Source organism: Penicillium hordei (genome assembly GCF_028827395.1).
Source record: "Penicillium hordei strain IBT 12815 chromosome Unknown utg000004l_segment0_segment0, whole genome shotgun sequence".
NCBI lineage: Eukaryota > Fungi > Ascomycota > Eurotiomycetes > Eurotiales > Aspergillaceae > Penicillium > Penicillium hordei.
The window spans coordinates 684,249-708,838 of record NW_026623145.1 but is presented as its reverse complement, the minus strand read 5'-3'; the positions used below and the strand labels follow the sequence as shown (position 1 = coordinate 708,838).

At 49.3% G+C, this 24,590-nt stretch overlaps 11 protein-coding genes across 11 annotated transcripts; 5 read left to right on the top strand and 6 right to left on the bottom strand.

Moving 5' to 3' along the window:
* Positions 1–380: 380 nt before the first annotated feature.
* Positions 381–4,612, top strand: N7537_007538 (MRX complex DNA-binding subunit; the record flags this gene model as incomplete). The annotated part of the gene is made up of 6 exons (XM_056898593.1): positions 381–388; positions 434–435; positions 513–540; positions 625–715; positions 778–4,551; positions 4,604–4,612. The coding sequence occupies 6 exons, from the start codon at positions 381–383 to the stop codon at positions 4,610–4,612; spliced, it is 3,912 nt and encodes a 1,303-aa protein (XP_056750669.1).
* A 385-nt stretch (positions 4,613–4,997) lies between these two features.
* On the bottom strand, positions 4,998–5,837 carry N7537_007537 (mitochondrial 54S ribosomal protein mL61; the record flags this gene model as incomplete). The annotated part of the gene is made up of 2 exons (XM_056898592.1): positions 4,998–5,573; positions 5,799–5,837. The coding sequence occupies 2 exons, from the start codon at positions 5,835–5,837 to the stop codon at positions 4,998–5,000; spliced, it is 615 nt and encodes a 204-aa protein (XP_056750668.1).
* A 553-nt stretch (positions 5,838–6,390) lies between these two features.
* On the top strand, positions 6,391–9,959 carry N7537_007536 (leucine--tRNA ligase CDC60; the record flags this gene model as incomplete). Its single annotated transcript, XM_056898591.1, has 4 exons — positions 6,391–6,465; positions 6,529–9,029; positions 9,107–9,305; positions 9,357–9,959. The coding sequence occupies 4 exons, from the start codon at positions 6,391–6,393 to the stop codon at positions 9,957–9,959; spliced, it is 3,378 nt and encodes a 1,125-aa protein (XP_056750667.1).
* A 519-nt stretch (positions 9,960–10,478) lies between these two features.
* N7537_007535 (pyridoxal phosphate-dependent aminotransferase) lies at positions 10,479–12,073 on the bottom strand (the record flags this gene model as incomplete). The annotated part of the gene is made up of 7 exons (XM_056898590.1): positions 10,479–10,692; positions 10,753–10,920; positions 10,986–11,065; positions 11,121–11,326; positions 11,381–11,783; positions 11,854–11,895; positions 11,945–12,073. The coding sequence occupies 7 exons, from the start codon at positions 12,071–12,073 to the stop codon at positions 10,479–10,481; spliced, it is 1,242 nt and encodes a 413-aa protein (XP_056750666.1).
* Positions 12,074–13,121: 1,048 nt separating this feature from the next.
* On the bottom strand, positions 13,122–15,097 carry N7537_007534 (uncharacterized protein; the record flags this gene model as incomplete). Its single annotated transcript, XM_056898589.1, has 2 exons — positions 13,122–14,578; positions 14,632–15,097. 2 exons carry the CDS (start codon positions 15,095–15,097, stop codon positions 13,122–13,124), a joined length of 1,923 nt encoding a protein of 640 aa, XP_056750665.1.
* A 336-nt stretch (positions 15,098–15,433) lies between these two features.
* N7537_007533 (telomere maintenance SDE2 family protein) lies at positions 15,434–16,342 on the bottom strand (the record flags this gene model as incomplete). Its single annotated transcript, XM_056898588.1, has 1 exon — positions 15,434–16,342. The coding sequence occupies one exon, from the start codon at positions 16,340–16,342 to the stop codon at positions 15,434–15,436; it is 909 nt and encodes a 302-aa protein (XP_056750664.1).
* Positions 16,343–16,631: 289 nt separating this feature from the next.
* On the top strand, positions 16,632–17,549 carry N7537_007532 (40S ribosomal protein eS10). Its single transcript, XM_056898587.1, has 4 exons — positions 16,632–16,730; positions 16,798–16,847; positions 16,939–17,099; positions 17,156–17,549. Coding segments are annotated over exons 1-4 (480 nt in total). The 5' UTR covers positions 16,632–16,728; the 3' UTR covers positions 17,423–17,549.
* A 253-nt stretch (positions 17,550–17,802) lies between these two features.
* N7537_007531 (M20 family metallo-hydrolase) lies at positions 17,803–19,090 on the bottom strand (the record flags this gene model as incomplete). Its single annotated transcript, XM_056898586.1, has 2 exons — positions 17,803–18,742; positions 18,795–19,090. 2 exons carry the CDS (start codon positions 19,088–19,090, stop codon positions 17,803–17,805), a joined length of 1,236 nt encoding a protein of 411 aa, XP_056750662.1.
* A 1,237-nt stretch (positions 19,091–20,327) lies between these two features.
* On the top strand, positions 20,328–20,618 carry N7537_007530 (uncharacterized protein; the record flags this gene model as incomplete). Its single annotated transcript, XM_056898585.1, has 1 exon — positions 20,328–20,618. One exon carries the CDS (start codon positions 20,328–20,330, stop codon positions 20,616–20,618), a length of 291 nt encoding a protein of 96 aa, XP_056750661.1.
* Positions 20,619–21,170: 552 nt separating this feature from the next.
* On the top strand, positions 21,171–21,926 carry N7537_007529 (uncharacterized protein; the record flags this gene model as incomplete). The annotated part of the gene is made up of 4 exons (XM_056898584.1): positions 21,171–21,263; positions 21,404–21,497; positions 21,549–21,661; positions 21,720–21,926. 4 exons carry the CDS (start codon positions 21,171–21,173, stop codon positions 21,924–21,926), a joined length of 507 nt encoding a protein of 168 aa, XP_056750660.1.
* Positions 21,927–23,430: 1,504 nt separating this feature from the next.
* On the bottom strand, positions 23,431–24,570 carry N7537_007528 (uncharacterized protein; the record flags this gene model as incomplete). Its single annotated transcript, XM_056898583.1, has 1 exon — positions 23,431–24,570. The coding sequence occupies one exon, from the start codon at positions 24,568–24,570 to the stop codon at positions 23,431–23,433; it is 1,140 nt and encodes a 379-aa protein (XP_056750659.1).
* Positions 24,571–24,590: the final 20 nt, after the last annotated feature.

Sequence of the window (24,590 nt, the reverse complement as noted above, 5' to 3'; positions counted from 1 at the left end):
GCGAATGGAATGGTTCATTCTCCAAATTCGAGCCGGTAAATTCGGTAAATTCGGTCAAAAGAGGGTTGGACAATGTGCCTCTCAGAATATACACATCGTTTCACTGAGAGTCTGGATCTCCCTGAAAAGAGATGACTGGGGAAATAAGAGCCGGCCATTGCTGCTTGACAAAATACCGCCGATCCCTGTGGGCCTTTTGCACTGTGATACAATTCACGTGATTTCGTGTCGCCTTGACGCGGGACTATGTGATCGATCATAATCAACGGCGATCGAGCACTTTCATTTCTCAGTTCATTCTGTTTCAGCTTGTATTCGATTGAATTCGATAAAACTAACGGCCAACGGGCTCAAACGCCCTCCAAGCCCTTTTATTCAAAATGTACGTGTTGATCATTCCTCGCCTCGTGTCGCGATGCTAACTGGGTTTTAGGTGTAAGTGCAACAGCTCTATACCTCGGCGAGAAAGAGAAAAAAAAAGAAGGATCCAACGGTCGTCTAACATACTATAGCGAAGATCGATAAGCTCTCTATCCTGGGGTACGTCTCTCAAAGTTTTTAATCTGCGTGCAACCACCGCGGAGACTAATTACACTCATGCTGATCAAACCGCGCTTGTTCTAGAGTCCGCTCTTTCGATAATACGCGCAGCGAAACAATCCAGTTCCATACACCCCTCACATTGATTGTCGGATACAATGGCTCAGGAAAGACGGTACGAAATGGCGAAATGGGCGAATAGGAATTGCGACCAGCGGGGAACTGACGCGGATCTAGACCATCATCGAGTGTCTCAAATATGCCACAACGGGCGATCTCCCTCCGAACAGCAAAGGCGGTGCTTTTATCCACGACCCGAAACTATGCGGCGAGAAAGAGGTACTGGCCCAGGTGAAGCTGTCATTCATGGCCACTTCCGGGGCGAAAATGGTTGCCACACGCAGTCTACAGCTTACGGTCAAGAAAACTACACGACAGCAAAAGACCCTAGAAGGCCAGCTGCTTATGGTCAAAAATGGCGAACGTACGGCTATCTCATCGCGAGTGGCCGAGCTGGACCAAATAATGCCGCAGTATCTGGGCGTGTCAAAGGCCGTGCTGGATTCGGTCATTTTCTGTCACCAAGACGAAAGTTTGTGGCCAATGAGTGAGCCATCTGTGCTGAAAAAGAGATTTGACGAAATATTCGAGGCTATGAAGTACACCAAGGCCATTGACAACATCAAAGCACTGCGAAAGAAGCAGAACGAGGAACTTGGCAAGTTTAAGATCATGGAACAGCATGCAAAAGAAGACAAAGATAAAGCAGACCGTGCTGAAAAAAGATCTGTCAAGCTTCAAGATGAAATCGAGGCCTTGCGCGAAGAGACCCAGCGGATGTCGCAAGAGATGCGGCGCGTCGCGGAGCTTGCTGATAAGGCTTGGACGCAATCAGAAAGTTATGCCCAGGTCCTCGGTGCTCTTGAGGGCAAGCGCATCGAAGCTAAAAGTATCCAAACCACCATTGACAACCTTAAGAGACATTTGGTTGAGCTTGATGACTCCGATGAATGGCTTGAATCTACCCTGGAGCAATTCGAAACAAAGCAGATCCAATACCAGCAACAAGAAGAATCGCAAAAGGAAAGCTATATGGAAATTAAGGAACGGATCGAGCAGACTCGTCACCGTCTTGGCCTGAAACAAGCCGAGAATGGAAAGTTTGCGAATGACAGGGCCAATTTCGAGCGCCAGTCTCAAAGGCGTCAGAACATGATCAATGAGATTGCTCGCGCCAACAGCATCCGTGGCCTTGGCGAGATGATGGACCAGTCTGAAATTGACACCTTCATGCAGAAGATCAAACGCCTTTTAAGAGACCAGAACCAGTCTCTGGACCGTGTGAAGCGTGAAGCGCAGAAAGAGCTCCGTGAGGTTCAACAAACATTGAATGAGATTGGGCAAACCAAATCCGCACTCCAGGAAACCAAGAACGCGGCAAAACGACAGATTGCTGCAAATGACAAGGAGGCAACAAGTTATCAAAAAAAGCTCAATGAAATCGACGTTGATGAGGGCTTCCAGGCTGCGCTTGAGTCAAAGGTCGAGGATATCACGTCAACCCTTGAGCACGCGAAAGAGCGAGCCAAAATTGCTTCCTGGGATCAAGATATTCAGGATACTAATGCGGAAATCCGTCGTCTTGAGGATGAAAGCTCGAGATTGAACACCGAGCTCATTGATTCAACCAAGAAGACCGGGGAGTTGGCTCGCCTGGACCACCTCAAGAAAGAATCGAAGGATCGTGAACGCAGTCTACAAACGATGAAAGGAGCTCATGGTGATCGCATTGAGAAGGTTATTGGTCCAGACTGGAAGCCTGAGACACTGGAGCGAGGCTTCCAGCAAGCTCTCGATAGTGAATCAAAGCAGGTGGCTGATGCCGAGCGAGAGCGCGACAGCGTGAGCCGAGAATTGGAGCACGTAGAGTTCAAGCTCAAGACAGCCAAGAAAAACCTCAAGCAACGGCAAAAGGAACTTGATGAGTGCGTGAAGGAAATTCATGAAGCAGTCGACGCAGAGCCTTCCGAATACCCTGAAATTGTGAAGGAGCGCCAGGGACAGTACGATCTCGCTCGCAAAGATGCTGATCAATATGCCGGAATGGGAGAGTATCTCACTAAATGTCTTGATGCTGCCAAGCGCACCAAGCTTTGCCGAACATGTCAAAGATCGTTCAAAAATGAGGCGGAACTCCAGACCTTCACAAAGAAGCTGGACGCCCTAGTCAAGAAGGCTGGCCTTGATGCCGAAGACGAGACCCTTAAGGGCCTTGAAGAGGACCTCGAAACTGCGCGCGCCGCTAGTGCATCCTACGACACTTGGGTCCGTTTGTCAGAGACTGTCATCCCCGAGCTTGAACAAGAAGAGCAAGAATCCGAATCCCAGCGTGACCAGCTTCTGGAGAAGCTGGAAACCCAGGACGGAAAAGTCAGCGAGAAGACAGAAAGCAAGCGTGATGTCGAGGGGCTTGCTAAGACAGTGAGCACTATCGCGCGTTACGATGTTGAGATCAAGGCGATCAAATCACAGATCCAGGAGCTTTCTGCAAAACAGCAAGATGCTTCAACTACTCGTACCCTGGAAGATATCCAGGAGGAAATCGCATCCATCAATGAAAAGTCGCGGGAGTTGAAAAAGACTCTTACAAAAGTGACAAATGAGAAAGACAAGACGCGGTCAGAGATCAACAAGCTCGAGCTTGAGTTCAGAGATGTGAAGAGCAACCTTGACAATGCCAAATTCCAGCTGGAAAAGAAAGCGGACCTGACCGTCCGGATGGAGGAATTCAAGAAACTCAATAATCAGCAGCGGGACGCAATTGAGAAGGCAGATCAAGATATCGAAAGTCTCACGCCGGAATTGCTTCAAGCCCAAGCTCGTTATGATGATATCAGCCAGCGAGCCGACGAGCGTGAACGAGATCTGCAGCACGAGATCAATCGCTTATCTGAGAACATCCATCAGCTTGACCTTGCCAATGACGATATCAACTCGTACAATCAACGGGGAGGTCCGGGCCAACTTGAACGAAGCAAGCAGGAGCTTCAAGAAATTGAAGCTGAAATTGGCAAACTCGAAGCTGATCAAAGCGATATCACAAAGGAGATCAACAAAATCTCGACCCAACTTAAGGACAGTGAAAACACAAAGCGGCAATACTCCGATAACTTGACATATCGCCAAGCCACTCGATCTCTTAACACAGTTGTTGAAGAAGTTGAGCAATTAGAAGCGCAAAATGCCGAAGTGGACCGAGGCCGTTTCAAGCAAGAGTCAGAACGCTGGACTCGTGAACACAATGCCCTTGCTGCCAAACAGGCCAGCAAGATGGGCGAAATGAAGTCCAAGGACGACCAGTTGATGCAGCTGCTGGCGGACTGGAACACAGATTATAAGGATGCATCTTCGAAATACAAGGAATCCCACATCAAGGTCGAGACCACCAAAGCCGCCGTCGAAGATCTGGCTCGATACGGTGGCGCTCTTGACAAAGCAATTATGCAATACCACGGTCTGAAGATGGCAGAAATCAACGCCATCGCTGGCGAACTGTGGCAGAAGACATATCGCGGAACAGACGTTGATACTATCCTCATCCGGTCCGACAACGAGAATGCCAAGGGCAATCGATCGTACAACTACCGCGTCTGTATGGTCAAGTCAGGCGCCGAGATGGATATGCGCGGCCGCTGCAGTGCAGGCCAAAAAGTTCTGGCTAGTATCATCATTCGTCTTGCCCTTGCGGAATGTTTCGGTGTCAACTGCGGTCTCATTGCTCTTGATGAGCCCACTACGAACCTAGACCGAGACAATATTCGCTCTCTGGCGGAGTCGCTGCATGACATTATCCGCACTCGTCAGCAGCAGGCCAATTTCCAGTTGATTGTCATCACGCACGATGAAGAATTCCTGCGCCACATGAAATGTGGTGATTTCAGTGACTATTACTACCGGGTCTCGCGCAACGAGAGACAGAAATCGATCATTGAGCGACAGTCAATCGCTGAGGTATGTCTTTAATCTAGTCTCTATGTGACTTTTCTTGCTAACAATGTTCAAGGTCATGTAGCACTTCTCGCAAATGCACCCTCTTCTTCCAGTCGTTGTTCGGACATTTTACCGGCTACACCTGGGGTAATCTCTTTCTCCAATCTGTTTTAAGCCGTTTCCAAAACTAGCATACTCCGGCGTTGATATTATCAAGTGATGTTGAATTTACAATTTATTGCTATTGCTTTTTGATACCTATGCGCCTCCATCTATTTGAGCGTGAACAAAATCTGAATAACAAGAGAATGCAACATGCGCATTAAAAAAATATTCCCAAGAAATAGTACACAGTCGTAAGGGAAAAAAGATGCTATGCTACAGACAGCCGATTTCTCAAGACGAAGAAACCAGTTGGATGGATCAATCAAATCCAAAAGACAACACTAGAACAAAACTGCACTATCTTACACCTGCTTATCCACCTGGCCTCTAGCCTCAGCGAGCATACGCTCCTGGTCCTTCTTGGCCTGCCGGATAGCCTGCACACGCTGACGATCCGGACCAGACTTCTTCTTGATCTCCGCCAACTTCTGTGACAGCGCGATATCCTCGCTATTGGCGGGGACCACCTTCGCGTTCGTCATGGCCTGCACACGATCCCAGATCTGCTGGTACGTGCGGTTCTTGATATCAAGAACGGCTGATTGCTCGTTGGCCTCGGGGGCCGGGGCAAGCTTATCGGTGACCTTCTTTTCGTTTGCGAGGGCTGTTGCGGCGCTGCCGACCCGTTCGGCGAAGTAAATTGTCAATGCTGCGGGTCCTTGCTGGTCGGAGGTTTGTGTCACAGTCATCGGCACGCCGGGGTTGTGATATTTCAGTCGTGGAAGGCAGTTACGCCAGAAATGCCGCGCGCCTCCGTGGCCCTGGTCGATCTTGCGTGCATATGTGAGGTGGAGTCGGGTAACGGCTGGGAATTCTTTTGATGCGGAGGCGAGGTTGGGGAAGATGGCTGCACCTGTGCCAATTTTGGTCTGGAGCATCTGGAACAATGAAGAACGAGTCAGTTGGTTGGATTGATTGGATTGATTGCATGTCATCTAGACCGTGGGAGACAACGCGAGTTCGGCCTCGTTTGCAGGATCGGAGATCTCAACGGACGGGGTTTCGGCTTACTCTCTGTTGACGAGAACATTATACGTTAGTCCATCAATTCCGCGTTACTTTGGAGAGCCCCGAGAGGGAGAGCTCATAGAAGCTATACATACAGTTTGCAGCTTGCGAAGCCGCTTGAACAAGTTGACCATGATGAAAGGCTGTTCCGCACAGGGACTGGCCCTTATGCGATAAGATGTGAGAATATATGGATAAGTCGAGAGTGCAAGGTTAATTGGCAAGATTCTTGCTCAAAAATAAGTAGTATATGACCGGAATTGCGGGTTTGTTGATCGGGGAAATTTATCGTAGATGCGCTTGTCGGCGAAGAAGTTGCTCCGTGATAGTCACGTGCGACACAATCTATAGATGGTATTGATCAGGTCACATAGAACACGTTTAGTTAAATCCCACTCTAGAGACAGATAAGGACTGAAAACTCATCTTATAACTCACCTTACATATAAATATGTAGGTATATATCTCTAGTCAAGTTCTCTTACTTCTCATCTCTACACACCAATCCATCTTTACCACATTCTAAAGGACATCTGCGGTGTGGAGTTTTCCCCCGTAAAATACAATACGTTCGCAATACCTTGACTCACAAACTGAACAAACAGATTTTATATCATCGCCCCGCGCTTCTTTTGTTCCCCTCCGCTCTTCAAGGGAATTATAGGCCAATTCTGACAATCAGAAAAAATGGCCGCCGCAGTTGCATCCGCAGCTGAGCTCGATCCGAGCAACAGCTCAAAGAACACCCTCAAACTGGAAAATGTTGATATGCCCCTCCCCCACCATGGCCGATTTTAATTTACTAACTGACATTTCCCATTCCAGACCGAAAAGCGAGACACTCTAATCGCAATCGAAAAGAAGTACCAAGCACAATGGAAGGACAACAAGATTTTCGAAGTCGATGCGCCCTCCTTCGAGGAAGCCCCCCAGGGCGCCATGACCCCCGCCGAGCTCCGTGAGAAGTACCCCAAGTTCTTCGGTACTATGGCCTACCCTTACATGAACGGTACTTTGCACGCCGGACACAGCTTCACTGCTAGTAAGGTGGAATTCATGGCTGGATTTGCCCGCATGGAGGGCAAGCGTGCCCTTTTCCCTCTGGGCTTCCACTGCACCGGTATGCCTATCAAGGCCTGTGCCGATAAGCTCGCCAACGAGGTGAAGAAGTTCGGCCAGGGTTTCGAGGGATACAATGAGGAGGCAGAGGCTGCCCAGGATCTCCTCGCAGCTCCCACACAAGAAGTCAAGACCGAGGCAGCCGAGAAGTTCTCCGGCAAGAAGAGCAAGGCCGCTGCCAAGACCGTGAAGATGAAGTACCAGTTCCAGATCATGCTGGCAATTGGCGTTCCTCTGGAGGAAATTCACAAATTTGCCGATGCTGCCCACTGGCTCGACCACTTCCCTCCTCTTGCTATCCGTGATCTTGACAGCATGGGTGCCCGTGTCGATTGGCGCCGTCAATTCGTCACCACCGACGCTAACCCCTACTATGATGCTTTCGTGCGCTGGCAGATGAACCGCCTGCATGAGCTCGGCAAGATCATGTATGGCAACCGTTACACCATCTACTCGCCTAAGGACGGTCAACCTTGCATGGACCACGACCGCACCGAGGGCGAGGGCATTGGTCCTCAGGAATATTCTGCGATTAAGCTCCAGGTTAAGGAGTGGTCGCCTAAAATGGCAGAGCTCGTGAAAGGGAAGGTCGAGGATGACGCTAAGGTATACTTCGTTCCCGCCACCCTGCGTCCCGAGACCATGTATGGCCAGACTAGCTGCTTCGTCGGCCCAAAGATCAACTACGGTCTCTTCAAGCTGAAGGAGAAGGAGTACATTGTCGTGACCAAGCGTGCTGCTTGGAACATGGCCTTCCAGGGCCATTTCTTCGGCGATAAGTTCCCCAAGACTCAAGACGAGCTTCCCCAGGTTCTTGAGGTACCGGGTTCCGCCTTCGTTGGAACACTGGTCAACGCACCTTTGTCTTTCCACACCGGAGGTATTCGCATCCTGCCCATGGAGAGTGTTTCGGCAGCTAAGGGTACTGGTGTTGTTACCTCTGTCCCCTCCGACAGCCCTGACGATTACGCCACCCTGGTGGATCTGGCGAAGAAGGCTGAGTACTATGGCATCCAGAAGGAGTGGGCTGAGCTGGAGATCTTCCCGCTCATTGAAACTCCCACTTACGGCAACTTGACCGCCCCTGCTCTGGTCAAGGAGCTGAAGATCAACTCTCCCAAGGACGTCACCCAGCTTGCCCAGGCCAAGGATTTGGCCTACACGGAGGGTTTCTACAAGGGTACTTTGCTAGTTGGCAAGTACAAGGGCGAAGCTGTCAGTGAGGCTAAGGACAAGGTCCGCAAGGACCTCTACGACAGTGGCGATGCCTTCCCCTTCGCCGACCCCATGGGCAAGGTCGTCAGCCGTAGTGGTGACGACTGTGTTGTTGCCTACCTGGGCCAGTGGTTCCTGAACTACGGTGAGAATGACGCCGAGTGGCAGCAGGAGACTCTGAACCACGTTGTCAACAACCTCAACACCTACTCCGCCGAATGCAGGAACGGTTTCGAGAAGAACCTGTCCTGGCTTAATCGCTGGGCATGTGCCAGAACCTACGGTCTCGGATCCCAGCTGCCATGGGACAAGCAGTTCCTGGTTGAGAGTCTGAGTGACAGTACCGTCTATATGGCCTACTACACCATTGCTCACCTCCTTCACGGCGACCGGTACGGCAAGACGACCGGCCCCCTGAAGGTGACCGCCGAGCAGATGACTGATGAGGTTTGGGATTACATTTTCACAAGACGGGAGATTAGCGACGAACTGGTCACCAAGAGTGGAATCAACAAGGAATCTCTGCAGAAAATGCGCCGTGAATTCGAATACTGGTACCCTCTGGATGTCCGTGTCTCTGGCAAGGACCTGATCCAGAACCACTTGACCTTCTTCCTCTACATCCACATTGCTCTCTTCCCTAAGGAGTACTGGCCCCGTGGTGTTCGTGCTAATGGCCACCTGCTCCTCAACGGTGAGAAGATGAGTAAGAGTACCGGTAACTTCCTGACTCTCAAGGATGCCGTTGACAAGTTTGGCGCCGATGCTACCCGTATTGCATTTGCCGATGCTGGTGACAGCATTGAGGATGCCAACTTCGAGGAGTCTGTTGCCAACAGCAACATCCTTCGTCTCCACACCTTGAAGGATTGGATCGAGGAGGTTGCTAAGGACGAGACTCTGCGCACTGGCCCTGCTGATGCCTTCGCTGATAAGCTCTTCAACAACGAACTTAACAGCCTGGTCCGCGAGACCCAGAAGCACTACCAGGAGTAAGTTTGCATTCCACTGCTTTGCACTCTTATCTATTATCTACTTCATTGACCTCGATAACTAACTCTTTATCTAGCACCAACTTCAAGCTTGCTCTTAAATCTGGTCTATATGACTTCACTAGCTCCCGTGACAGCTACCGTGAGGCTTCCACTGCTGCTGGCGTTGGTATGCACCGGGACACCATTCTGCGCTACATTGAGCTGCAGGCTCTGATGCTCGCACCCATAACTCCTCACTGGGCTGAGCACATCTGGCTCGAGGTTCTCAAGAAGGTCGGCTTTCTTCTCCCCTTCATGCTCAACCTTAATTCTAACACCATTTAGTCCGAGTCTATTCACTACGCCCAGTTCCCTGTCGTGCCAGAGCCCTCTCCGGAGCTGACCGCCGCTCAGAACTACGTCCGTAGTACCGCAAGCAACATCATGGGCTCCGAGGCCAACTTCACCAAGAAACTCTCCAAGGGCAAGGCCATTACCTTCGACCCCCGCAAGCCCAAGCAACTTACCATCTTCGTTGCCAAGAAGTACCCCAACTGGCAGGAGAAGTACATTGACCTGGTGCGCGATTCCTTCGACTCGCTGAGCCTCTCCTTCAACGACAAGGAGCTCAACGCAAAGGTCGGCAAGTTCGGTGAGATGAAGAAGGCCATGCCCTTCGTTCAGAACCTGAAGCGCCGTCTGGTCAACGCTGGCGAGTCCCCCGCCACTGTCTTCGATCGCAAGCTTCCCTTCGATGAGCTCACCGTTCTGTCCGAAATGGTGGGTGGTCTGAAGCGCACCTCCGGTTTCAAGGAGATTGAGGTCATTGCTGTTGATGAGGGTGGCAAGACTGGTGAGGTTGTTGGCACTGGTGAGAAGCGTGAGGGTCTGTCCGGCGAGAATGCCGTGCCTGGAACCCCTACATTCCAGTTTGTCAATGTCGAATAAACGACATTTCTTTGAAAAATACAATTCCATTTTCCAGTTTCGAAAAAAGCATTCATGCTTGATGACCTCTGCGAAAATCAAAATAAAACACATAGCATATACCATTTTCAATATTCCAGTTCTGTTCCCTATACCTCTAAGCATTCTCACGAAATAAATGGACTGAATTCTTAATAGGACCCAATGGCCATTTCACAGGGTGTTCGTCCTCAGCTAGGTACCTATTTAGGGAGCAAAAAAAGCATACTTTGTGCAACAGACTTCTCTATGTATAACCTTTGATGACAGGTGGCAGGACTTCCACTGTCGGTCACGGACACACCGGATCAAAAGACTTGGCCTGTTAGTGGTTGCATTGTCCTTCCTTTTTATGCCATTTCCCGAATCTTTAAGTCTTGATGGTGACACGGAAAATACTTCACACACTCGACTTTAAAACACCCAATAACCTATACACGTCGCAAAACAACCCATCAGTCAACCGACCATACCAATGCACGAGAGTAATAAACAAAGGACTTACCTGTTAAGGCCTTCCTTCAATGTATCTTCTTCCTGTGAGAAAACCAACCGAAACCACCCAATATTCCTCGAATGCTCTTCCCCGGGATGCAAGAAGACACCAGCATCCACAAGCCTCTGTGCAAGAGCAAATTCCCGATTTCTCGGGGAGAGAGCACCGTCAGCGGGGAGGTAAGGTGATAAGTCGATGTAGACGAAGAAGCCAGCATTTCTAATGACCGGATTAGATGAAGATTTGGATTAAGGTCTTCGTCCGAGCTTGTATACTCACCCGCCTTTGACATAGTTGATTCCCTCCTTGTTGAGCACCGAGGTTGTAATCCGGTAGGCTGAAGCGAGTCTTTGTCTTGCTTTGGCTGTGAAGCTTGACACAAAAGCTTGGTCTTCTAGAATCGTGGTGCCAATTGTCACTGCTGCTTGTGAAGCACCGTGGAGCCTCCTATATAGAGTCAGTTTTGCAGCAAACGTTGTTTGGCTTTTCGTGACGCTAGATAGAGATCTCACAGGATTGCTTTGCAGGCTTGACGAAGCTGCTGGTTTTGGGTTACTAAGAACCCAAGGTGAAGGCCTCCGGAAGCAAAATCCTACAATGATATTACATCAGGTTCAGTACTTCTATTGAGATTGTCCGACGCCTACCTTGCTGAAGCCATATAACACATGGACCAGATCAGGATCTATCAATCCCGTAAAATCCAGCGAGAGGATCGAAGTAAACGGAACGGCGTCGGGGTCACCTGAATCAAACACACAGGAGGCGTAGACTTCGTCACTGATAAGGTGGAGCTTATGTCTGTTGCAGAATCGGGCAATAGCCTTAAGTGTCTCAACTGGGTAGCAACGGCCTGTCCGTAGCTAATTAGTTCAATCCAAAGGACGAAGCGGCATACATAACTCACCAACAGGGTTATGTGGATTGACAAGCAGCACAGATCGGATCATCTGACCCCGTTCCTTGGCAGCCTTCAAAGCTAACTCATACTTTTCAACAGAAATAGGAGAGAATGCCTCTTCCGCAGCTGTGTCAGCATAGATCATTTCAACTCTAGACTCAACGCCGTAGTCGAGCTCAAAGCGGCCGTATACAGGTCTGCTGACGAGGATCCCATCCCCGCATTCTGCGAGACTGTATCCTAGCATACTTCCAAGAGAGGTCGGAGAGTCTGCAACGATTACATCCTCGAAATCAATTGGGGTATGTGGTTTGAGGATATTGTTTAAATGAACCGCTGCAGCGGCTGGTAACCTTGCAGCTGTTGGTGCACTTGAGCGGTAGCTGATAGAATCTTGTGTAAAGACGACCTATGTCAGGTTGTTAGGGTGGGATTCTTTCGGCCAATGGACCTATGTTGGCATGAAGGCGAATATGCACCTTTTCGTTGATAAATTTGGCTATCTCTGCTCTCATTGGTTTCTGGTTGGAAGTTAGCTTTTGCATTTCAGGTCGTGGGGGATATAGACACATTCTCCGCCATGCCAAATGAGATGAGACCCGTCGGGTTCTCCTCTGGGTCATAGGTCTGGGTTAGACTAAAACGCCAGGGTATATCCAGCTCCTTGACATTTTCGCTTCCCCGGAAAGATAACATCATGGGATAGATAAGCGTGAATGTCGATTGCTGGCTGTCAAAGAGCAATATATATTTTGAAATCCAGGCTAGAGAAAATACTTACCGAATAATATACACAGGGATTCGAAATAAAGTCGTGGGGAATTAAGGTGTTAGGCTAATCCCAGCCCCCTGCGGGGACCGTGGGGACGAGCACTTTATTGTGTAACGGAGATGTGAACCCAACTTGACCTCTCAATAGCCCACAAAGCCCAAAGCCCAACTCAGCCCAACCCACCAAATGGGCCCCAAACAATACAAACATACTAAATTATTGTAGGTGTGTAATTAATACATTTTTTTCTCTGGTTTTTTAGGGTATCCAAATTACCGTCGGACCGATACATAAAGCTATTCAGAAACCTTATTCTAAGCTTATAAATTAACTTATAAGACTAAGTGATTTGATTGATAAGATATGAAATGATAGATAATTTATATACTAAGTATACTGAAACATATCATCTTCCCTTCGTATTCTCTTCCTCCCTAATATACGTAGCTGAGTATAAATACTCGGTAATTGTAGCCCCGTAGTAGTATCGTTATCTCTATTGTCAAAACATCTACCTATACCAAGACCGTCGTCACCTATATCTATCAAATCTCTAGATTGATTACCCTATTCTTTAGTATCACTAATCTTATCAATTTCAATATCTACTTAATTCCTACTTCTTACTATAGTAATATGATGAGACTCAATATATAGGTTGGTATATGCGTAAAATACAGCCATTAACCAGCTACTTTATATGTGCTAAGACCGTATTTGTGCACAGAAATGGGCTTTTGATGGGCATTGGTGGGCGCCCATCAATGGGCTGTGGGTTGGGCTATGGGCTAGGGGCTTGGGCCCATTTATGGGCTATTGAGAGGTCTAAACCCAACTATAGAGATCTTTGATGCTATGCACAGAAGAAGTTGGTAGCATAACAATAATATTGTACATAGGTATAAGAGAGGAGAAACGCCGAGCCGCTATGCTAAATGGCCTAATGTACACGTCCAAATATCCAAATCACAACAATCAATATCTCGTGCGCGGCCGTTTGCGCTTGTCAATCTTCTTCTTCTCTGCAATGAAGTTCCAACATTCAATTGGACGCCGGGACCCAATATGCTTTCCGTTGGGAGAGAAAACTTCGACCTGCGGATAGGAAGGTTCGTCTTCAGCGTCCCGCTTGCTGCGGATTTGTATACTGAGCTCGATCCAGCCGCAGCCCTCGATGAGAATATCTGCCGACATTACGCGGTATGGCAATGGAGGAACTGGGATTCCCCTGTCCTTGACAGCTTTGGCGAGCGAGGTAGGAAGGTTTGAGGTGGTGGTATCCCACTTCAAGTCGAAGGTACCGGCTGAGGTTATTGTGCTGCCGGTTCCTTCTTTCATAATGACAGTTCCCCGGTATGGGATTTCCTCAGCCTGTGTGTCAATTGCCTTCTGTGTGTTGGTGATATGAGACTCGAGAGGGAGGAAACTGGCGGACATGACTGTATCCTGGGGGTTCACCGGGGTAATGCGGATAAGACCACCACCAAGCAGAAGAGACTGGCCGGGTTTAATGGTCGAACGTTCAGGTTTGATTCGCTTCGTCATGATCAAATCACGCTTGTGTTCATCCTGAACGAAGTCCTCCAGTAGACCACGCTCTAGGCCGGGCAAATCGATGACCTCACCCTTTCCGCGGCCGAATGGAATACGGATAGGCGAGACTGTAGTGCCTGGAAGCGAAGACACGACTGGAAGCACAGGATAGAGATCCTCGCGAGGTGCAGGGGGTAAAAGGCTGTCGGGGTCAAGAAGGGTGTTCTCTCGCTGGTTTGGAATTTCATTTCCACTCCGGCGGCGTTGAACCCACTCTTCGATTTTCTCCACATTCCTGGAATCCTTGGGGAAACAAGCTTCAATGAAGCTGCTCTTTCCGACATTTGCCTTGCCAACGACCCAAATTCCGCCGCCATGCTCTCGGATCTCTTCCTTGACTTCCTTGGTCCACCAGCCACGATGCGCGCTAATCATGTGCACGTTGCCCAAACGGGCCTCCCTCCCTGATCTTCCCAAAGCTGCACGGAGCTCCGTGCGAATGTAATCCATCTTCGAGTCTACCTGCTCTTTGGTTGCCGCCAAAAGGTCCGAGCGCGTGATTATAAACGAAAGAGATGGAAGTTTTCTTCCGCGTTCGTATTTCTCATTCGTAGATCGTCGGTTCCGCGAACGTTGCTCCTGCAGCATTAAAGCCCAATGAATGCGTGGAACGAGAGACATTGGGAAATCGGCAGCATCGATGATATGGTAAACACGGTTGTATTTGTACGGTGATTCTTCCAGATAGTTTCGTATGGACACAATAGTCGGCTTAGGCGAAGAGACTGCCTTGTTGTGGTGTATCAAGTCGTGGCAACGATCGCAGACTTCGGTAATTCGACCGGGAGATCCAAGGAAGTTGTTCTCGGGATCGACGGCTTCTTCCGGAAAAGCTCCATCTTTGTATCTAGTCAGCAAATGGTGCGCTTGAGCAATAGTCTAGATGTCCTACCTTGAATGGGCTTGGGTGGCACTGCCTCCACGATGGCATCGTTCTGCTGTGCGCTCAAGTTATTTCGCTCGGTGGTTATAGCGTCATTTTGTTGTGTATTTTTATATTCAATTGCTTCCTTCCTCACGGCCAGTAGCTTTCGAATCTGCTTTCGTGATGTACCATAGTATCCTGGCTCGTTTGCCTCAACTGTTTGGGAGAATGCGCCACATCCTGGGCAGCACACAGGCAGGGAATCGGTTAGTGTGTCGACCTGAGGCTCAGCTTGGGGCTGTTCTCGTTGAAAGCGAGTTGTTGAGAAGCATCGGCATTGCCTGCGGAGGTCCGTAAGGACTTCGGACTGTGGCGCGGCGCGTGATGATGAAAAGAGCGTTTGAGCCTGGGATCGAGGGATGGTCCTTGGGAACAGACGCAGCAGATTTAATCTCGGGTTTCTGAACACTGCACCTCGAGAGCAGAGCGACATGATGGCGTGTGGAATTGCGGAGTAGCGGAGCTTTTTTTTCTTTGGAGACAGTTATCTATTATCTATCGATAGCGCACATGGCAAGTTCGGGCCGCCGTACAAGTATAAGCTAAGGCTGCGGAGCAACAATCGTTTATTATTTTCTTTTAACAGACAAATAGACTAAAATAGGCTTGAATTGAAGGCAGTGAACAACTTTTGTATTGAAAACTCCCATCGGAGGCTGAATTATTGACACAGAAGGCGCTGAAACACAGATGCGCTAGAGAATCCCTGAAAGTAGTAGTAAAAGAACGCCGTCGTGAACCATGGAAAGCTACTGGTTATGATAGAATATTAAGCACGCGCTTTTCCCTTTCCCTTGTCTGACTCATCCATCTCGTCATCGGAGTCGCTCATGAACTCGTCGTCATCATCGAAACCAATGAATTTCCTGGGCGTAGCCTTTTGCGGCACAGAGGGCCCGGAGACAGCATTAGATAATTCGCCATTTCCCTCGCTCTCTTCGTCCTCGCTAGACGAAGCATCCTCCTCACTTCCCTCGTCGCTGGCGCTGGTGCTGGATCCACCCAGGATTGCGTCGCGAAGATTGTCTGTCCATCCGCCATCCTTTACAGCACGTAGAACTGCCTCACGGGTCTTTTCGCTCATTTCTTCCCTGTCTTCCATCCACTGTCCATCCAACTTCTGTCTGCCGCTGCCGTTCTTCAGTTCATCCTGGCGCTTTTCGGCCATGTCCACCACGGACTGCCATCGGCGCTGGCGTTCCTCCTTTTCTTTTTTGTCCATCTCTGGCTTGACAGCAAGGTATTCTGCGAGAGCCTTTGCCTCATTGACAGTGCGCAGCCGGCGGCCATCGAGATTGCGACTGGAGCCATTGTTGTCGCCTTGGTTGCGCTTGCGCTTGCTGGACATGCGACCACCGGCGGCACGCAGTTGGGAGCCGAAACCACCTTTTCCACCGCAGACGGGGGCTGTCAGGCGAAGCGGAAGGAGTGTAGAGGTAAAGACGCCATCACGGGTTGGGAGTAAAGATTGGATACATTCGGAGGTGGCTGTGAGTTGTTTGTTATTTGTTGTAGTAAGGACGAGCGACCGAAGAGGAATTGATGATGGGAGATATGAAGCGATCTTGGCCGTCAGGTCTGATGTGCTCGCTGTCGATGGCAAGGTGAACGAAAGCGTCGCTGGTAGCGACAGTCCCGGAAAGGACGACAGCAGGACGTTGACATTTGAGGAATCCATATTTGAGCGTGTCAGAAACAGTTCCTGATATAGGAGAGTCCGACTGGTGAGTTGTTTGTAGGAAGAAAATACAGTTGTAGCCTTGAAAGATTGAAGATGTTGCGATAAGACCGAGGGTCACGCGGTCGCCGCCCGCAGCAATGATGACTCATCACATATGCTTCATGAGTAGTCAGCGAGAGAGGTACCTCTCACGTGATATATTATGTGGTAAACATATCATGTGACCTGAACCACAAATTGATTAGGGTGTTAACCCTACACCAAATTCGGTCCGTCGCACTTTTCTCGCAGCGAAGCTCCACTCTTAATCCATCATTTAAATCAACCATTATTCTCGGGCGTTGTCAAAGCGATTCCCCGACTTGCACCAGGAACTCGCGACAATGTACGTATCCTTGTTTTTCTGTGATTATTTCCGACATATTCATTCATATTCACTAACAATGGCGCAGGCTTATCCCCAAGGACGACCGCAAGAAGATCCACGAGTACCTCTTCCGTGGTATGTAACGAGAACCCTCGTCGACGGTCCCCGCGACTTCACGACCTTGCGCTCGGCCACCTGTGTGCAGATTCACTAACCTATACTCTAGAGGGAGTGCTCGTGGCCAAGAAGGACTTCAACCTTCCCAAGCACGGTGACATTGACACCAAGAATCTCTATGTCATCAAGGCCCTCCAGTCCCTGGACTCCCGCGGCTTTGTCAAGACTCAGTTCTCGTGGCAGTACTACTACTACACCCTCACCCCCGAGGTACGATCCATCCACACCTAACATATCTACATGTCCAAATACTAATTGAATAACAGGGTCTGGACTACCTCCGTGAGTGGCTCCACCTCCCCGCCGAGGTTGTCCCCGCCACCCACATCAAGCAGCAGCGTTCCCACGCTCCCCCCCGCGGCATGATGGGCGGTGAGGAGCAGCGCGGTGAGCGCCGTGGTCCCCGTGCTCCCCGTGAGGGCGGTTACCGCCGTCGCGAGGAGGGTGGAAAGGAGGGCGGTGCCCCCGGCGAGTTCGCTCCCTCTTTCCGTGGTGGCTTCGGCCGTGGCCGTGGTGCCGCTCCCCAGGAGTAAATGCTGAGAGGCATTGGTGTCCTGTCAACCACTTCTCGGTCAATCTAGAGTCTTGATGGTGTATTCGAATTTGGCTGCCGGACTAGGGGTTTCTTGAAACGGGCCTTACCCTCGGTGCACCTCGTTCCAGCTTTATTGGGACTTGGGGATACAGGAAACAAAAATAAAAAGAACAAATTTATGTTTCCACTGGTTTCATGATGTAGATCCATGTGCATTGATGTAGATTGATTCAATGATAAATTCATGAACTGAGTGAAATTGGTATTCGTAATGTTCGTGTAGGTCTTCCAGCTTGGCTGGTCGATGTGCCCGCATACTAAGATCTTACACGTTCTGGTCTATGTACATGGCCGTTTGTCGCTAAAGTGAGCACCACCTTACAGGAATCTCTTCCGGTCATAGCGGACTACAGCCTGCAAAATGACAGATGCTCCAGTAGCGCAATCATCGGCAGTGGAGAACTCCTCAGGGTGATGACTGAGGCCATCCTTGCATGGGATAAAGATCATGCTCGTTGGGACACGCTTGGAAGTGAAGACACTATCATGGCCAGCGCCGCTCATAATGGTCCGCACAAGTGAAGTTGTATCCGCAACAGAAGCATCTGCGACCACAGCCTGAGCGGACTGCTGCACGCAATCAATACAATCTTCATGGAACTTTACAGCAGGCGAGTCGAAGTCAAGTGTCCACTCGACGCGGCAAGGTTTACCAATACCAGCACCCTCAGCGGCAGCAATAGCATCGAAAGCAGTGCGCAGCTCCTTCTCAACTTCGGCAACCAGCTCTGTCTCAGGCCCACGGATGTCCAAACTAAAGCTGACCTCTCCAGGAACTGTGTTCACACTGCCGGGCTTTGCCTCCACAATGCCAACGCTGGCAAGACAACCCTTCGAAGATGCCACTTCCCGTGCCCGCACCATCATTTGGGCGAATGCATAGAGGGCGTCTGCTCGATGTTCAAAGGCGGTGGTTCCTGTGTGTGTATCTCGACCGATGACGTTGAGACGGAACCATCTGTAGGCCTGTACAGCCGTCACAACTCCAACTCGCTGGTTTGCCGACACCAGGTATGGACCTTGCTCGATGTGGACTTCGAAATGGGCGGCCATCGGTGTTGACTTGTATGAGCACGGAACATCACCCAAGTAACCGATCTTCTGTAGGGCACTCTTCATGGTCTCTGGTGCTGATGCTGCTGTAGGAAGTGATGCCACCGTTGGCACCTCTTTAAGATTATGCGCATGCGCCAATGGGATGCACTCGGCCCATACACCACTTGAGATCATGCTGATTGGGAATCGAGCACCCTCCTCGCTGGACACGGTCAGTGATATTCCTTTTTCCAAGTTGGGAGTCGGGATCTTACTTGGTCCAGTCGACAACCCCGACTCCGCCCTCCGTCTCCAGACCCATATCGTTCATGGTTTTGATGACTTCGATACCTGCTAGCACACCCAGGATACCATCGTACCGTCCACCAGTCGGTTGTGTATCGAGGTGACTTCCAATAAATGTGGCAGGTACATCTGCTCTCCGGCCAGGACGAACAGCAAAGATATTACCCATCTCGTCCACGGTGACGTTGCACTTGAGATCTTTCATGGTTTGAATGAACCAGTCACGGACACTCTTGTCATCTTCTGAAAGCGCTAGGCGCTGCATGCCAGTATCTGTAGGTCCACTGTCAAGTCGCCGAGGCTGTTGTTAACGGTGGTTCTTTGGTAACCTTGAAAAGGATGGTTGTAGCTTACTCTCCCCATCTAATCCCAGATCCCCATTGACATGAGTGGTGGAGATCGTTCGCCAGGCGTTCCTTGTTGGCTCTGAGCGCAGAGACCTCAGTCTCGGACAGTTCTGTTGTCAACATAGCTTGTATTCGTGATGAAGAGAAGGTTCGAGGAGGGTTTGAAACGGCAGGCTTGGCAGATTAAAGACACGTTCTTGGGTGAGTTCATAAAAAGCGAGAACGCGCCATAATGAAGCGTCCTATCGCTTTATATAGGAAAAGCTGGAGGGTCTGGAGTACTGTGTATGGTCATTGATAAGAAGTGGAGTTGGGCGGACAAAAGTCCGCAGTGCCGCGATAGTCCCCGGTTTACTTCCAACCCCCGCAATATGGAGACATAGCCATATTACTTCCCTGTTGACTAGGGTTGACTCTTTTGGAGTGATACATATATCCTTCTAATGTCTAGATATCTTATGTCTTTGAATGGAATCCCCATAAATCTTACATATATTCTAGTTGCCAGCATGAACATCGTGGAGCATATACTCGGTTGTTCCCCACTGGAGCATCAAAGTAGTGACCCCATGCTTGTTGGAGTCGTATCTTTGGCGTTGGGGTCAGTCGGAACTCTAGTATTGGACTTGATCCATTGTGTCGAATATTCAAGCCAAATTGCCATGGGATGCAACTATGAAAACATATGCGTAGCTGTCAGATTTCATAATCTCAGAAACTTAACTTCTTCAACAACTCAATGCATATTCTTAAATGGCACCATGCACTTTGATGTAGTCCCTTCTGACAGTAGTACCTAACATGAAGATGTACGTAGTTCGCTTTCGAGATCTGTCTTTGGGCTTATTTCTGTAATGAATCCCAGCAACGCATGTAATATCCATTTTCTTGAGTAGCAAATGAAGGGATAGAGTGTATATGAAAGTCATAGGGACAATATTCAGTCTGGCTCGTTTGCTCATGCTTGCTATAAGTTGGGGAGGCCAAATACATTGTGGGATGGGACGAGAAACCATCTGCTATGACGAGAACTCTTCGACAAAGACTTCCAAATGGGATGTTCTGTGTACCCACTACCCATATTGCCATTTGATCAGAACACCAGAAGAACCCCTACGTGGTGAATATCATTGTTCTCCCGAACTTCTATTGATGATGCATTTTACAGAGCTGTACCTCAACACCCATCTTCTGTCATTTCATGACCTTTTACATCTGCGAGACACGTCAACAAGCTCTAAATCCCCGAGGGCTGAGAACGAGGCCTTCTCCAACAAGGCTGGTGGAACAAATACTGAGGACACGGGACCTTCCAGCTATGATATAGCCGTGGTGTCTCCACGGCCACGGGTCACTTGCACACTGCCACTCAGCACCATCTCCGCTGTCACCTTACAACCCGAGTTGCCTCCGAGGGTACCATACCTCGGTGGGGATATGATCTGATAAAAATTTGCAGGTGGCTTGAATGAAACAATAAATCAACATGATTTGATTTCCTGCGCTTATCCAGGTATGTGGAACCAAGAGTGTGGCACTCAAGGTTTGGATACTCGGCTCAGTTCTAATACTTGGGCTTTGCTTGGTGGGCTTTGGGTGTAATTCAAGGTCAGGTATCTAAGCCTCATGTGATGTTTTCCAAGTCCATGATACCATGATTGCACCGAGACCAAGACCAAGACTTTCTGTCATGGAATGAGCAGGTGGGCTTTATGCTCAAGATGGCCTACCTGGGACATGATAGAATACATATAGAAAGGCCAGAAGCAAGACTTTTATAATGTTGAATTATTTTATCTTGATAGAAGTGAATATCTTGATAGAGCTTCATATCATTCAAACTCGCTGATCAAAACCAAACATTTTCATATGCTGTAACTGTAGGGAAGGGGAGAAACTAGCAAGAATAGAGAAGAAAAACATTCTTCTTCCTCTCTTCTTCTCTCTTCGTGTCTCATCTAACCATAAACACCACCATCACCCTCCATTATTATCAAAATGGAAGGTCCCGCTTCCCCCGGGGAAACACCTCAAAATAAAAAGCGAAACCCGAGTTTCCGGCAAATGCTAAGGAACCAGGGGCTTGAGATCGTAAGTCTCATGTCTTCTCTGGTCTCAACTTGCCGAGTCTCCTGGTTGTCTCCAGTTGTTGGGATGTCTTCTATCTTCACTTACTTGTCCCATGCTCGCTACGTATAACTTGACCTGAACTGACATTTTGGTTGATATAGGACCCAGTTGTACAAGGAGTGCGAGATCCTAAGCTTCCCCCCAAACGGAAGCGTAACCAAAAGCACCCTGGCAAGAAGATAGCAAAGAAAATGAGTATGTACCATGATATGGCTTGATAATAAATGGATGCTAATCGTCTAAAAGAGATGGCTGCTGCCGCTGCTGCTGCTGCCACTACCACCAATGAGGCCAGCGGGCCCATTGTCTCTGCTGGATCCTCGGTCCATGGAGCTGGTAGTTCGGGTGCTAGCTCGCCTGTTGCTGCCCCCTCACCCTCGCGCTTGTCCGCCCCTTCCCCCTCGCCCTCGCATGAAGTTTCGCTTGACGTCTCGTCTTCCCATATCACCGTGTCTTCCCCTGCGGTTGTGCTATCCCCCGCTAGTGTGCCCGCTGAGACCCCCCCAGCTAGCAGCAGAGGAGACCGATGCTGATACTGTGGTCTGGGACCGGGTGGACCCTCTGGGCCTGTTTGATGAGCTTGAGGGGCCGTTGGACTGGCTATCCGAAGGGCTGTTTGACTGAGAGATGAATTCCCTGTTGGTCCATGCGTCTTTTATGAATTCAATTTGAATATCTTCCTTTCCCATTTTCATTGATTTGGTTATTCGGGTTTCTCCGTACCACAAAGTGTAATCCGCACGTCCGCTGGTTTTGTACTGCCTCGTATCGTATAGGATCGGGCGAGAGGTCATGTAGGTTTCATGTTCTAGGTTCAAGGGCCATTGCCTATGGTCGCTAGACGCAGAGACCTGATCCAGCACTGAGTATAGTAGAATGTCAATGACGCATCGTGCTGCTGTTTCTTTTTGAGTGCCGCGCTGGCTGCCTCTTTGAACTATTCCTAACATTTCGACCATTAGATGTCAGTATGTGGTCACTGAGTTATTGCATCCATGTGACCAGGCAGAACTGAGCAAAATCAGCGCAATATGTGGGAAAGGGTAGGTTATTGGGATATAGCCTAGCCGAAAAGTAATTCCAAGGAAGAAACTTACGAGCACATTGTGGGAGAGGGGCTCCTGGAGGGGGATGCATCCACGGGGCCTGGTCTGTTGGGTTTGGCGTTAGGCGAAAAGCGACTTTTACTTCCTTTCGGGTCATTTTCCCAATGGGGACCTTTGGGAGAGGGAGTGATATCTGCCCATGTTGTTGTTCGGTTTTGGCTAGAAGTGCCCAGAACTCATTTTTTTGTCCTAGTCTCAGACATGCTTTGGCATCCCGGTATACCTGTTTCAACAGGAGGGAAGGATCCTTAAGTAAGTCTGAAGACGGGGATATGGGGGTCGGAAATTCTGATGTTGGCGAGGAATCCAAAGAGGAACTCGAAGATCCTGGAGACAAATGTGTACCTATCGGATACGACGATATAGGCGCCGAAGACATGGATTTCTGCGAAGAACATGAGGCTTTTCGAGGCATGATTGTCGGTTAAAATGGTTGTTGTGGGTTGGAAGACGAAGGGGAGGGAAACGAAAGAGGAAACAGATGGATGAGGGTGACTGCCACCGCGACCCAAAACATTACCTCACCTCATCGACACTCTGGCCGCCTTCCTTTTTGTTCACGGTTGGCAAAGAAGGCTTCGGGAAAACCTTAGCATTACCTCAGGTCTTGGTATTTAAAAAGCTTCGTACGCAATGTACCCCTTTAGCTAACAGTACTTTTCGCGTGCTATATACATGTATCCGCCTCCTTTAGACAACTTCCTTTCATTAGGAGTGGGAGTTGGTTCATAAAAAAGAATACTACTACCTTCTTTCTCCTCCAATATCATTTAGCTCGCCTAACCATGAGGTATAAAGAGAAATATGTACTTTGTAGCATTAGAGATGGGGATAAACGTACGATGTACAACATATCGGCACTTTGCTTTGAGAGCGCCGATCTCAGTCCGCCACCGAATGCGATAAATTAGCTTGAGGATAGAGAAAAGTAGAGAAACAGAAAGGACACAGAAGAGCAAAGCAAAAGCGAAGCAGAACAAAGTGCAAGCCAAGCGAAACGGAAATATTAAAAAGAAAAATTATCATGCTTCCTTGAGAGAGGGGTCTTCAGGAGGCAAATTCTCCCCAGAGGCTGAGGCAGTGGGAATGGCTTTTCGGGGGAGTAAATCAGGGCCGAGCGTTACACCCACAAAGTCCAAATGTACAACGCTGGTCCATAGAACCCACCCTTCCCATGACATCTGTAGGATAAAGAAAACAGAGGCATCGGTTTCGAATGCATTGCAAATCTCAACTTTCATGTTCGGCGGGAGTGAGCGAACGGCTTTTGAAAAGCTATCCACAGCGTCTCGTTGTCCCTCAAGCGTCAGCTTCACCAGCACGTGCTTTTGGCTCACTCCAGATAATGGCCGAGGGAGGCGGGATCGACTAGTATCACTGAATGCAAGGCTGATTGCTCTGGTGCCGCTAAACGTTTCAAACACGGCGTGGGGGGCATGCTTAGGCTTCTCGACTTGTACTTGCTGGTACCACTCAGCCGTTGTGAAATTCTGTTGGTTCTTAAACTTTTGCACGGCGCGGAACAGTCTTTGGGTAAACGAAGCGGTATTTGAGCGTACGGACGCAATCTCATGAACTCCACATGCCGCAATGATGTGAATGTTCGTTGTCGAGTTGGGCTGCCGTGCTGCAGCAGCCGCGTGGCAGCAATCGAGTATTACCAGAGAATCCACTGACTGTGCAGATTCCAGAGTACCTCTGATAGACCGCCACAGAATTCTTTTATGACGTGACGTAAAGCACAGAGCATTATCATGAAGGCCACCATGACCAACATAAAAGAAAATGAACAGAGAGGGTAGTGACGACCGGATACATTGTCCAAGGAGTTTGTTGAGATTCTCTTGCAGGCTCCAGGCTGGTGTTTTGTCCGAATTCGGGATCACAAATCTGTTACATTGGACCCCAAGCGGTTTCAGAATTGATTCCATTGTCACCATATCATTCTCTGCGCCAGTTTCATCGTTTTCCCACCGGATCAATATGCCAATCTTTCGCACATGAAGCTTGCTCCGTGCGGAAGCTACTTTCTTCAGCGCTGCTTCAAGGTCAGGAAGCTTTCTGGTCGAGACTGGTTTGGTTGGGAATGAGATGGGGATAGTGCTTGGGCTTGCGGCCGTAGGTTGCTTTGCGGGTGACTTTAAGCCTGGTAACTGCGACATCTTGCTAAGAGAACAAAATG